The sequence below is a fragment of the Lingula anatina genome, chromosome 5, assembly GCF_051362555.1.
Source record: "Lingula anatina isolate TDL-2025a chromosome 5, LinAna3.0, whole genome shotgun sequence".
NCBI classification, from domain to species: Eukaryota; Metazoa; Brachiopoda; class Lingulata; order Lingulida; family Lingulidae; genus Lingula; species Lingula anatina.
In genome coordinates this window covers 22,981,445-22,994,347 of record NC_141771.1, presented here as the reverse complement: position 1 = coordinate 22,994,347, position 12,903 = coordinate 22,981,445, and the positions used below count along the sequence as shown (strand labels likewise).

General features: G+C 38.8%; 1 protein-coding gene across 1 annotated transcript in view; it reads left to right on the top strand.

The window, feature by feature from the left end:
* LOC106167426 (scavenger receptor cysteine-rich domain-containing protein DMBT1-like) overlaps positions 1 to 12,903 on the top strand; it is a 48,294-nt gene that overhangs the window by 16,544 nt on the left and 18,847 nt on the right. The window contains exons 16-19 of the mRNA XM_087014088.1: positions 2,840 to 2,993; positions 3,353 to 3,543; positions 3,678 to 3,809; positions 6,556 to 6,703. Coding sequence (XP_086870214.1) covers positions 2,840 to 2,993; positions 3,353 to 3,543; positions 3,678 to 3,809; positions 6,556 to 6,703 — 625 coding nt within the window. The remainder of the gene's footprint in view (positions 1 to 2,839; positions 2,994 to 3,352; positions 3,544 to 3,677; positions 3,810 to 6,555; positions 6,704 to 12,903) is intronic.

Here is a 12,903-nt window from a genome sequence, read left to right as displayed (position 1 = left end):
AACATGGCCGCTGTTCGTTAGAGTCGGTATTGCTGATATAGGTTATATATGAAATCAAGATCGAGCTGGCAATACCGGAATCTAGAACCTAGGGTAGGGGTTAATATAAACATCATAAGTGTCTTGTCAGTACCATAAGCATACCAAACACTGTTTCTCAAAATGACGGAATGCGTCAAAAGAGAAATGCACATACTATTTCAGTAGGTTCAAATTAAGGCAACTTATATCCACCTCATGACTGTTTTATAAAAATTCCATGTTCTACGTTCATGTTACAGTATATTTAGATAGTCTTTTTCGTTTGCCTACCTTCTAAAGTTCTAGTGACCAATTATAAATCTGTGGCATTATCGGTTATTAATGGAAAAAAGCTAAATGTACGCTAAACTAGAAAAGCACTCCGACAGTGCAGATCTCCGCCAACGTAGCGACTTTTGATTATAAATTATTATTGATTGATTTTTGATCCGGATTACCACCAAAAACTAAACATCTCTTCCTTGGTCCACTTTTGACAGTTCCTGAAAATTTCATCAAAACCGGTCCCTAACTTTTTGAGTTATGATGATGACAGTCATATGACAGTCAGACAGTCAGACAAATAAACAAACAGGGATAAAAACATAACCTCCTTGGCGGAGGTAAAAAGCCGAAATAAGAGGAGAAAAGCAGAGTCATCCAAAAGCAATACTGTACATTAAGAACTAAAGGGATAATAACTCTTATTTTGTTCAAAAAATGAATTTTCCTGAAGTAATCAACAGTTTTCTCATACTAACCAATGGTTAATTAATCCATGTTAACATTGAAAGTTAGTCTTATGTTATAATCTCTAAAGAAATTATTACAGAGTATAGCCATCAATGTAGATCACGTGATCTAAAGACACGCTCAGATATCAGAATATATAACAGCTATAACTGCCGTTTTTGTGGTAAAACATAATATATTATATTATATTTCTATGAGTTGTTCACAATTTTTTTTTTTTTTTTTTTTTTTTTTTTTTTTTTGTGAAATATAGATCTCATACGAAGAGTAATATCCCTTTAAACCACAGAGTCAACATCTTGGGTAGCTGCCACAAACCTAGATGGCGTTATCTAATCTTTAAGATACCGACTTAATCAATTTCTGGAGCTTGATAGCGCATATTAACTCACCTTTCGTCAAGATCGCCTGCCTCAGTTCATCCCGTGCAGTTGACTGGTCTTCTATCCTTTTTTTCAGCACGGTTTGGAGTATCCCAGTATTGTTCAGTAGGATTCAATGCAGGCGGACTAGTATTCTTTCTCAATTTTCTTATCACTGAAAAAAAAATTACATGGACCATATTGCTAAATTATGTACCGGTGTAAACAAAATGAGCTCTAACAAAAAGGCACCGTATCCGTCGTCAGAATATACATGAAAACGTCAGCATCACTCTTCTTCTGAGGAACACGTTCCAGATTGATTCAAGCTTCTTAAGATGTACAGAACTGCCATCGTGAGCAAAAGTTCTCACCTCAGGGTCTTCGGCTAATCTCTTCCCACATGAAACGGAGTTTGGGCATAGCGCCGCAAATAAGAAACCTTGCTATATCAGAAAACCTTACATGCCTTCAAGGATATATTTAGCGGCAAGAGAGCCGACGTTCCCATTCGTAGCCGCGTTTCTCACTCTGTTGGGTGAAACACGTTTTGCTATGAGTACACCTTGGCACAGACACCGAATCAGGAGTATAATGGTGTATTTTCTTCAGAAAACTGGGATTTCATGAGTTTTGGTCGCTGTTCTGCAGCGAATTACGACTTGTGCAGTGTATTTTAACAATGGTCAACAACACTGCTGCCTTGTTGCATATGGTGTATTGTATGGCACCGTTAGGTGAGCTACAGGCGGATCTTGAAGCATTTCAAGGTGAACAGCGATGCTCTTTTGTTTGCGCCTGGCACGCTTTATCCCGAAAACATACCAAGTTCTTCTTTGGTATAAACGGCGGGCATAGTCACTCTCCAGACCTGCTGTGCAAAATTTTACTTCCAACCATATATGCCTTACCCTAGGTTCTAGATTTCGGTTTTGCCAGCTCGATCTTGGTTCCTTATATAACCTATATCAGCAAAACTGACTTTAGCCACTAAAGTCAACCTGGGTGCATGTTCGGCAAAAATAATAATAATAATAATAATAATAATAATAAATAATAATAATAATAATAATAAAAACAAAAATAAAAAATGGCCTGGGGCGCTTCCATATTTGGAAGTCACAAGTCTCGTACGTCAAAGCTGTCTCCGCCTGGAGCTCCATATTTGGTAGGCACAAGTCTCGTACGTACGTCACAGCTGTGTCCGACTGGAGCTCCATATTAGGAAGTCACAAGTCTCGTAAGTCACAGCTCTTTCCCGCCTGGAGCTAAGCAAAATTAAAACTGTTTAACGTTTCATTTTGGAATAATGACATTCAACTGCAGATTTACTGCAGAGCAGTTCTTTTTGATTGACGGATACGCAACATTATTTCTTAGGGCCCCTGGTAAAGCTGTTCCATGAAAAGTTATGAATAGTTAGCAAGTTAGCTTTCCAGTGCCCTGACACTCAGGGCATATAACTTTCATATACATGTAGCCGTTTGAGCATTGCCCAGTAAATTGGTTCCGCAACCATAGCTTGCAAATCGATTATTAGTGATTGCCCCAGTCATGTATATCAAATTGCCACTGTGAAAATATAAAAGGCAAGTACATGAAATATTTGTTTACATATTCCATCATTTTGAGCAAGAGTGCATATCTAATTCATGCTAGTGAATGAATTGGTTATGCTTGTTTTTAAACACCCGCCATTTCAGATCAGTTTACAGGGAAAAAGATCCGCTTAGTGGGTGGGAGGAGTAGCAACGAAGGCCGAGTGGAGGTTTATCATGATGGTCAGTGGGGGACAGTTTGTTACCATGACTTTGGCAACAGCGATGCCGCGGTTGTGTGCCGTATGCTGGGATACAGGTCTGGTTTTGGTTAAAGTTATATTGTCAATAATGTGTCCTTGCGTGGCAATAACAGCTCTGAATGAGAGAACATTTAATGGTGAATGTTCTTTAACCAGTGTTACCGAAAGAGTGGCATCATTTCCATGCCCATCCATTGGTTGTATAAGGCTGAATGAAATACTGCAACACAAGTAATTTTGTTGTTTTAACTATGGGTTTTATAGTCGTGTTTTTACCCCAAAATGTACAATGAGTGCGCGGTTTAACCATTCAGAATTCAAACTTGCGATACATTGGGGGGGGGGGGGGATCTCTCTTACCTCTTCCTTAACCCATGGATGATTTTAAAAGCTACTAAATGTACACATGTTATAGCCCGAACAAAGCCAGAGTATACAGACATGGTTGGGGTAATCTTGCTTATGGCCGTATATGGCTGGACGACCTGCGATGCACAGGCAACGAGTCCAGCATATTCGACTGTCCTCACAGAGATCTGGGTGTACACGACTGTGGCCACGGTGGAGATGTCGGGGTGAATTGCTACAATGGCACCGCCATTCCTGGTGGGTAACTGTATGAACACTTTTTAAACGAATTTTAAAGATATCCTATAATTATTTTATTTTATAAGTGCCTTTAAATCATTGGATGAAGGCCCGGTAACTTCACTAACACCCCACATGCTATCTCATTCCAGACCACTGTTCCCCAAACCCCTGCCAGAGTGGCGGCACCTGTGTACGTAAACTCCGTATCAATTATGAAAACACTGACTACAAATGTATATGTCCTTACGACCGAATGGGTGTAAACTGTGAGAAAAGCTACGGTAAGCATTCCAATCGCACTTGCCTTTACCATGTTATATATAAAGTTATTACTTGCACCGCCCACAAAATGCCTACACATCCATATTTTTTTTTCATTCCAGACCCGTGTGCCACACACCATTGCCAGTATGGCGGTACATGTGTACGTACCAACAGTTCATTTTGGCCGTATTCTGACTACAGATGTAACTGTACTTTCAACCGTACAGGGGAGAACTGCGAGTACAGCATTGGCGGTTAGTGGAAAACTATTGACCTAATAACGATTTGTTACCAAGTGTGAACGCATATATAAATATCAAAATATCCTCCAAATTGCTACACTTTTCAGGTTTTTAAGGCAACTTAAAAAAGAAAAACACTAAAGGTACAAGTATTTATCATTCCATCGCCTTACGAAGCACCTATAAATCTTAACAACAAGTTGATTATTAAACACAGGTACTGGTATGGTATTATAGTGCAAGTGACATTCGGTTAATAACTGTCCGATTAGGCAGATTTAATTTATATACTATTTCTTGCTGTAAACTACTGCCCCAACAGGAATAATAGGACATATATGGCAGGAAAATCATTCGTCGAAACTCTGAAAATCTTTCATATTAAATGTTATATAATGAATTCTCAATATTTATCATAATTTACATAATTTACTTATCACATAAAATGTTTATCATTCTCTTGTGTCATAAGTAAGAACGCACATCTTTAAATACTGACAATGGAATATACAACATTGGTCAAAAAGGTTGTCCCACCCCCAGTTTCATGTGCTTTTATTTATAAATGATCACATCATGGGAGTTAGTTAGCACCCCCTAATGCTAAATGGGCGTAAATTCGGTGACATTTGGTGGTGTTATTTCAATTCAATGTACATTTCTTTGCCTCTGTGAATATCACAGTGAAACGTCAGATTTGAGGGGGCACATGTAATAAATGTGAATAAATGGTATTAAATATTGATATCTTCACCGCTAGTTTGTGTTTTTACTAATCATGTTAGTTATCGTATCTGGAATGAAATTCACTATTTACAACAACTTTTATCTGTGATGTGATCATTTTTAAATAAAAACACATGATACTGAAGGTGGGACAACCTCTTTGACCAATGTTGTATATGCTGTCGTGACCGTATCGTAACCGTTGAACTGCATATATTGTATTTCGCTCAATTGTTTTAACTGGAGAAATTGAAAACATACTTATAAAAAAATAGTGAGACATAAAACAATATACACATGGGAGACCGAGTCGCAGAACTGAAAAAATGTCAGGGCGGGAGTTAAAATATATACCTGTAGGCAAGTCATGTGACACGTGAACACATCTCACTACAAACAGTGACCCGCATATAGCACGTGGTGCAGTTTTAACTTTATTATATTTTAAAAATATATGATAAATATCAAGGATTCATAATAGCTAATATAACCTGGAGAATTTTCGGAGTCTAAACGATGAATTGAAATTATATATATATATATATATATATATATATATATATATATATATATATATATATATATATATATATATATAATTCCATCAAATCATATCAAATTATATCAAATCTAGTCCTATGCATAAAAAGCCCAGAGCCCATGTTTATTACGCCCTGGCTGGGCCCATTCTTTATGGTGTTTTTGCATTGTTAACAGCATAATGGGCAAGTTAAAAGACCAAGTTAATTGGCCAAGCTGCCAGTTTCTTTGTAAGGCATCTGCAGAGGATGTCTTAGATCAAGGTACATATTATGATACTTACAGGTGCGGCAAATGAGATATTCTCGTATTTCATTACCTGTGATTTGTAAAATACATCAGAGGATGATAGTTTAAAAGATGTTTAATGTTTAAAGAAAAGACATGTAGATTGATTTAGTAACATTTACTATAGTTTTGTTAAATTAAAGATGGGCTTCATTTGTGCCTTGATCTAAGACATCCCCTGCACATGCCATACAAACAAACTGGCAGCTTGGCCAATAAACTTGGTTAATTAACTTGGTCACTTATCTTGCCCTTTATGCTGTTAACAATGCAAAAACACCATAAAGAATGGGCCCAGCCAGGGAGTAATAAACATGGGGTCTGGGCTTTTTATGCATGGGACTACATTTGATACGGGTCTTTGGCATATGTGTGTGTGTGTGTGTGTGTGTGTGTGTGTGTGTGACCAGCACTTTTTACCATCGGTAGAAAACATAATTGGGGACTGGAATCATCAATTCATTTTCTAAGATTATAAAGGTACGTACATAAGTAAATATATAATTACAGGGAAGTGGTATTTATTGTCTCCGATCATTTAATCAGATAAAACATGCGGCAAAATAGTGATAGGATTTATAAAACAATACCTTTTGGTGTATTTTATTTAGACTCTTGCTCTTCGAACCCATGTTATTCTGGAAGCAAGTGTGTTGCACAAGGGAACGACTACACCTGCGCCTGTCCTTGGGGTAGATACGGGAAGAGATGCGAATCAAATGGTATGCCCCATTTCAAAAAATCATATCATATCATATAACATCAAATGTACACCGCAATTACTAGCAATATTTAGTTACCAGTGTGGATAGAATAGGCGTTTTCTATCTTACAATAGTTTATAGTTTTTCAAAGTGTTTTTGCGCTTAACGTAGAGATAATGAGCATTATATTTAAAAAGTGCTTATGGGCGCGGTAATGGTAAGGATTATATTACGATGATGAAAAGTATTCTTTATTACTACAGAATTCCCAGTTCGTTTAGTTGGAGGCCGCAGCAACAGAGAGGGGCGTGTGGAAGTTTACTTTGAATCCCATGGCAGCTGGGGGACTGTGTGTGACGACGGATTTGACGATAATGCCGCTAGGGTCATATGTAGATCACTTGGATTTGGGTAATACCAATTATAAGTTTATTCACCGATTGCCATATTATATATTCGCATTTAAGCTTTGATATGTATTTTCACATGTTTTGTCAAGATATGATAATAGTATTTACGGTGCTCTTCATTAAACCTCGCTCACAACCTCCGTACTGCATCCTACGACCTGTGTTGCGTCCAAATTTTATGCAGAATCTCTCGTGCCACTCAAGTTCTTCTAGTAAAATATCGAGCTCGTTCCTCCCCCCCCCCAAAAAAAAAAAAAAAAAAAAAAAAAATATATATATATATATATATATATATATATATATATAATTAATTCGGTTTTTTCAGAATTTTGCAATATATATAGAAAAATTCTGAAAACTAACAAAAACTAATTTAAACTGATGTGAACTAAAACCGAATTAAGTATAAAACAATACGGTCTGGGGAGACCCATGTTAGTGACCTGGGCCCGGTTGCACCAACCGGTCGTAAGTGAGGCGTAGCAGTTGTGCCGGCGTAAACCGGGCGCAAATCGCTACGCCCGAGTAAAGCCAGTTGCACCAAACTAGAATAGTGTTTACGTCGCTCTTAACTTAGTCGTAAATTTACGCCTGCCAGCTAGGTGGTTTAAGTCAGTCGTAGCTCGTTTTCCACTATAGTTAGGCTAGCACAGAGAGAGTTTGATGACAAATATCGTAGTTAACGTAGACAATGGGTGAGGTCAGAATTCCCGGTATGTTATGTGTTAGGTGTTAGTGTTACAGATCTATTACAGATATGTTACATTAATCAACAATTCTGATCTCTTACTAAACACCAGTGTAACACCAATGTTAGTGTAGCAGATCTGTTGAAAACTACAGTTCCTGTAACAGACGGTGTTACACCAAGCATCTCCGTTACATAAAATGTTAAATTAATCAGAGCAAACTCAAAAATGTTAAGCTTAAATTTTTCAATTGCTTATCCATTTCTGTAGGGATCAACGAGGGGTTATCACAGAATTATTTTAGCTTATCTGCTTTCTATATTTAGCACGTCAGAAATAAAACATTTGAATTCCTCTTAATTTTAGAAAGTTTAACCACCAAGTGGTTAAGCTGGTGTTACATCTTCAAGAGGTCAAAATTGAATATGTTAGTGTTAGAAGAAATACAGGTATTTAGTTTTGCCCTAATTTCTAGTAGTCTCCTCAGTGAAGATGATATTTGAGCCTGATTTGCAGGCTATTGCACTCGAGAGAGCCGAAAACTACAATAATCGCACAGCTGCTGTTAATTCAGAGCCTGAGCTATTCTTGCTGGTGTCACACACCAGGAAATGGGTCAACATAGGGCTATCAGCCTGTTAACAACATGCTGCAGCAAAATAGCAAGATGTTGACCACATGTTAACAGACTGTTTAACTGAACTCCATGTTTTCTTATTTGGGTTAACAGGAATGTTAACAGATCTGTAACACTAACACCTAACACATAACATACCTGGAATTCTGACCTCACACAATGTGGGTTGTTATTTGTTAGTTTCTTGCTCAAATCTTCCGTCTGTATAGCTTGGTTTTTTAAAAAAATCTAACTATATCTATATCTATCTATCTATCTATCTATCTATCTATCTATATATATATATATATATATATATATATATATATATATATATATATATATATATATAATTATTAGTGATTACTAAATACATTATGTGTAGCCATGTACATGTATATGCATATGTTCAAATTAAATCTTACCACTCAGGTAGGTACGTCTTGGCTCTCAGCAGTACGGTTTCTTTAATTGTTTTTCTTTTCACAATTTTTGACAAACCATAACTAACTATAGTCATTCTTTCTTCACATTTTATATCATTTATATTTTACTATATATAAACATAGAGACGAAAGCTTAAAATATCAACATTTTTAGGCTCATATACTATGTATTAGGTCTCTTGTATTTCTTAATCTCCAAGATGTAAGCTCGATTGAATTAAATGATCTCTCTCGGTGTAACCATAGATAAGAAGGTCATGAAATTTTTGGCAATGTTGTAGAATTATAAAAAGAGAGCAATGTTGGCGTTTTTTTTTTTTGCATTATTTTCAGACTCAAAAAAGTTTAAATAACAAATGTGAAGGTGTAAAAATCCATTAATAGAAATATGTACTGCCTCCAACGCGTTTTTCTCATTTACAACAGCATACTATAATAGCATACTATAATAATATTTTGATTCGGAATATATTTACGATTTTATTGCTATATATCCAAGGCAACAGCAAAGTTAACGTATTTTAACGTTCTTATTTCTAAATCAAAATGGAATAATGTAGCTTACGAAATTCTCCGTCTCTGAAATGCTCCTTTTGTGTTTATTTATGTCACCATTCCATTATGACTGCAGCTGAGATCTCCTCATTTGCCCAATTATACCATCCACGTATTGTTGGCCAGTGACGCAACGGAGATTTACTCGGGCGTAGTTACTACGATCAGTTTTTGTCTTGGTGCAACAGGCTTAAGCAGGGAGAGTAAACCTGGCGCACGGACGCCAGGCGTTGCCGTTTACGACAGTCGTAGCCGAGTAAATTTACGCCCTGGGCCCTGGGCTGTAAGGACGGGAGTTTAACTTTATTGCTATACCTTGACCTTTCTTACGTGTTCATTATCATTGGGATACACTCAACTGTTGCTAATGATCAAAAATTTCTAGGTAAATCCTCGTCTTTAATTAGAAAAAAAATACCTCCAACACAGTAATTGCGTTTGGGCCTTTACTATTTTTGTTTCATTTGTAAGGTTTGCAAATATTATTTGCGCCACTTAAACCAAAATAGATATCATAAATACTGAACCCTTCCCCAGTGCTTTCCACAAACCTGCCTGCTTTCTGGAATTCACCAGGAGGCAGGAGAATAGTTTGGTGGTTAAGAAGGGGTTGGGGGTTAATGGCTCAAGGAAACATGGGTCATTTAGGTTGTCAGAAGTGGGAGGTCTGCAATTAACAGTTGCGGTCACTTAATTCATCAATGTTCGTAATGGCTCGTCGTTCAATTGAGACTGTGACTGCTCAATCAAAGAAGACAAAACATTTCTCATAGTTCGGATTTGACATTCCCAGAGTCCGCCTGCATGGCTGGACGACGGTGCATTAAACTCAAATTGAATGTAATCGCACTGTCGTTCCCTCAAATATTCTGAGAAAGTATGTTGATCCATTTCACTGAATGCTCTTTCAAGCTGTTGTTGGCCTCAGTTAAATTCATACCGCGATCGGAACTTGGCAATCGGACCTGTCCTCGTATTGCTTGAAATCGACGCAACGAGTCCGTTGTCGGCGCGATGGCTACCTCAAAGTGAATCACTCGGAACTATTCGGATGTCTCCGCACTCGACAATAACCTTGGACGTGATACGATGACATCAATATTGATTGTTGATTATTGGGAAGGAACTACTTTCACCCTTTTACCATAGCCCGTCGGTAAAACAGCCAAAGTATCATGTCCGTAGTACAAATATTTCAACGTCTGTATCTGTTCATCCTTTAAATCAAAGTCAATTTTAGTGCATTGTTTGGCAAACTGTAAAGCATCATAAAAATCAAGGGTATTGAAAGCCATCTTTTTGGGCGGAATAATCGATTGAGTGAGTAGGCATTCCGGCGGACAAAATGCATGGATCTGATGCATATTCCTGCACCTATCACATCCGAGGTTAGTATGGAGCTAGCGGAATCAGCCGAGGATTGCCGATTGCAAAGTGAATAAGCCGTGATAAAAGATGTGGACAGCACACCATAACGTATGACCTCCTTTCTCCCTTCCCTCACGACTTAAGTGAATGGGGGCTTTCTGTCAAACGATCTTCAGATCAATTTCCCATCCTTTGTTCTCCCACTGACCCTCCTTTACATGCAACGCAGTTGGGTATGAGTTTCGACGCTGCTGAGCTTGCTGCAATGATCCATATGCCAGTTGGCCTGAGATAGTTTACTGTCATTCCTCTGCCTTGATGACCGGTGCGCGTGTTGTTAACACTGCGATGCGATATGGTGCGATTTGTGTAATATAATAGGATGACGAATGTCTTAATTTGGATGGGAGAACGTGCAATTTCGTCCTCCAACCCTCAAAAGTCCTTTCTTATCAAAGAAAGGGTTGAGCTTTCCCAAAGACTGTTTCTTATGTCCATTCGAGAATGCATTGACCTGCACGTGTTTGAACATTTGTGTTCCTTTTATATCATCAACAGTGATTGGCGAGTATACCTTCTGTCCCTTTCGAGACAAATTTTGACGAAAGCGTTGTCAGACAGCGTTGGCCCGTTGCGCTTGCACCAATGTGAGAAACGTTCAAGTCGATCCAGCATTGACACGTGGGATGACGTAGACAATGCTGATATTGTTTACTTCACTTCTGGGTCGTCTTGGAGAAGAGGAAATTCATTTTCTTCCGCAGAAGCGACCGTTGTTGCCTATAAAAAGGAAGGCCCGTGAAACCAATGCTCATGATTAGCTAGATCGACGGCAGACAAACCTCGTGAGGCAGCGGCAGCAGGATTGCTCTCCGATGAAGAGTATGACCTCTGGTTTGGCTCGGTGAAGTCCCTAATCATCTGTACCCTGTTTGCTACGTAAGTGTGGAATCGGTGCGCCTCGTTATTGACGTACAGGAGTACTATCCTACTATCTGTCCAAAAGTATTCAGTCAGTTTCTTAAATTCCAGCTGGGAAAGGAGCCACTTTCACCATTACGGTGGATGCTGTCAGCTCAAGTCTCGGAATGGAAACGGCGTTAAGCGGGGCTACCCTGCTTTCACTCATGAGTAAACAATATTGTTTTTGTCCTCTTCACGAGCCGAAGATACGAACACTGCTCGTAGCCTCCTGCGCTGGCGTCTACCAACGATTGCATAAATTTGGCTTATTCGCGCACAAAGTTTGGGCCCTGTGTTAAACGCGATTGCAAAGACGTTTTATAGCTAATTCTCGGTCGTTGGGTGTAATAGGATTCTCCTTTTAAACGTCAGTGACATTTCGTAATGTCCGTCGTTCGTCACGTGGATGCCTTTTTTCTAGTATGTCCAAAAACTAGCAATCTTCACAGGAAAGCGCCACAGTATCAAGCTGCTGATCATTAAAATCGAGTTTTAGCATGTGTCCTAATTGCTTTGGTACACATGTTTCTTTTACACGATTCAGTAGGCAGAAGAACACTTTCTTTCATCACACGATGAATCATGAAACCTGGGTCACCAAAACGAATCTTGTTTCCACTATACGCCAACCGAGACTTGTGCGAAGACCTTAAGGGCCGTCATTCACAGGAGGTATGACCTCTCGAGGGAATAAAGCGGATGAGCACTTGTACCCGATAAGTAAACCTACTTTAACGTCGTCTCGAGGAATCAAATTATCAGAAATCGGCTGCAGATGGGGCCATTTGCGGGCGATGTCGGGGGATGGTATGTGTTCACTGTTGGCTGGTATCACTTTTCTCATGCAACATGGTGGTAAGGTAACTCTCTCTGAACTGTCATATTCTCGCACAGATAAACCGTAGATTTTGCTCCTGTCCAAAATGTGATTCAATGCAGATATGGTTGACAATGGCAGTTAAACAGGTGTGCCTTTGAATGAAGGGAATCAGAAGTGTTTCTCAGAACGAAATAAATATCTGACTGAGTGTCAAGCATAGCGTAAATGAGCTGTTCTCTTTCTGGATTACTTCCATGCGAGATTCAAAACGGGAACTCTCATGGTTGACTGACTGACAGATGTGCTGTTTGAAGTATTGACAGCAGTATTGACCACATTGACCTTAGCTAATTGCATTCAATCGTTGAAAATTAGGGTCATGTAACGATGTAGGGTGCGATGTAAGTTTATTCAAGCACCATTAAGCAATGTAATTGGGTTCCAAACATGCCTTGCAGAGATGATTGCTGAATAAAGGATGTTTTCTCTCGGCTAAGGGCATTTCTGAGAAAGCACTACATTCGTTCAGCTTGTGAGGTTGTTGACAATGGGGGCATACCTGATGAGTGATCACAGCAAAACTTGAACCTGGCGGATGTGCAATGGTCCGTGGCGTTGGGGAATGTGCCGTGTGAGTTCTCCTCATAGGTGACGGACCTTTCGTCCTTTCTGCTTTTGTCTGTGGAAAGTGAGTCGTCTGCACACTGGGACCCTCGGATTTAAGTGTCTCCCTTCCGAATACTG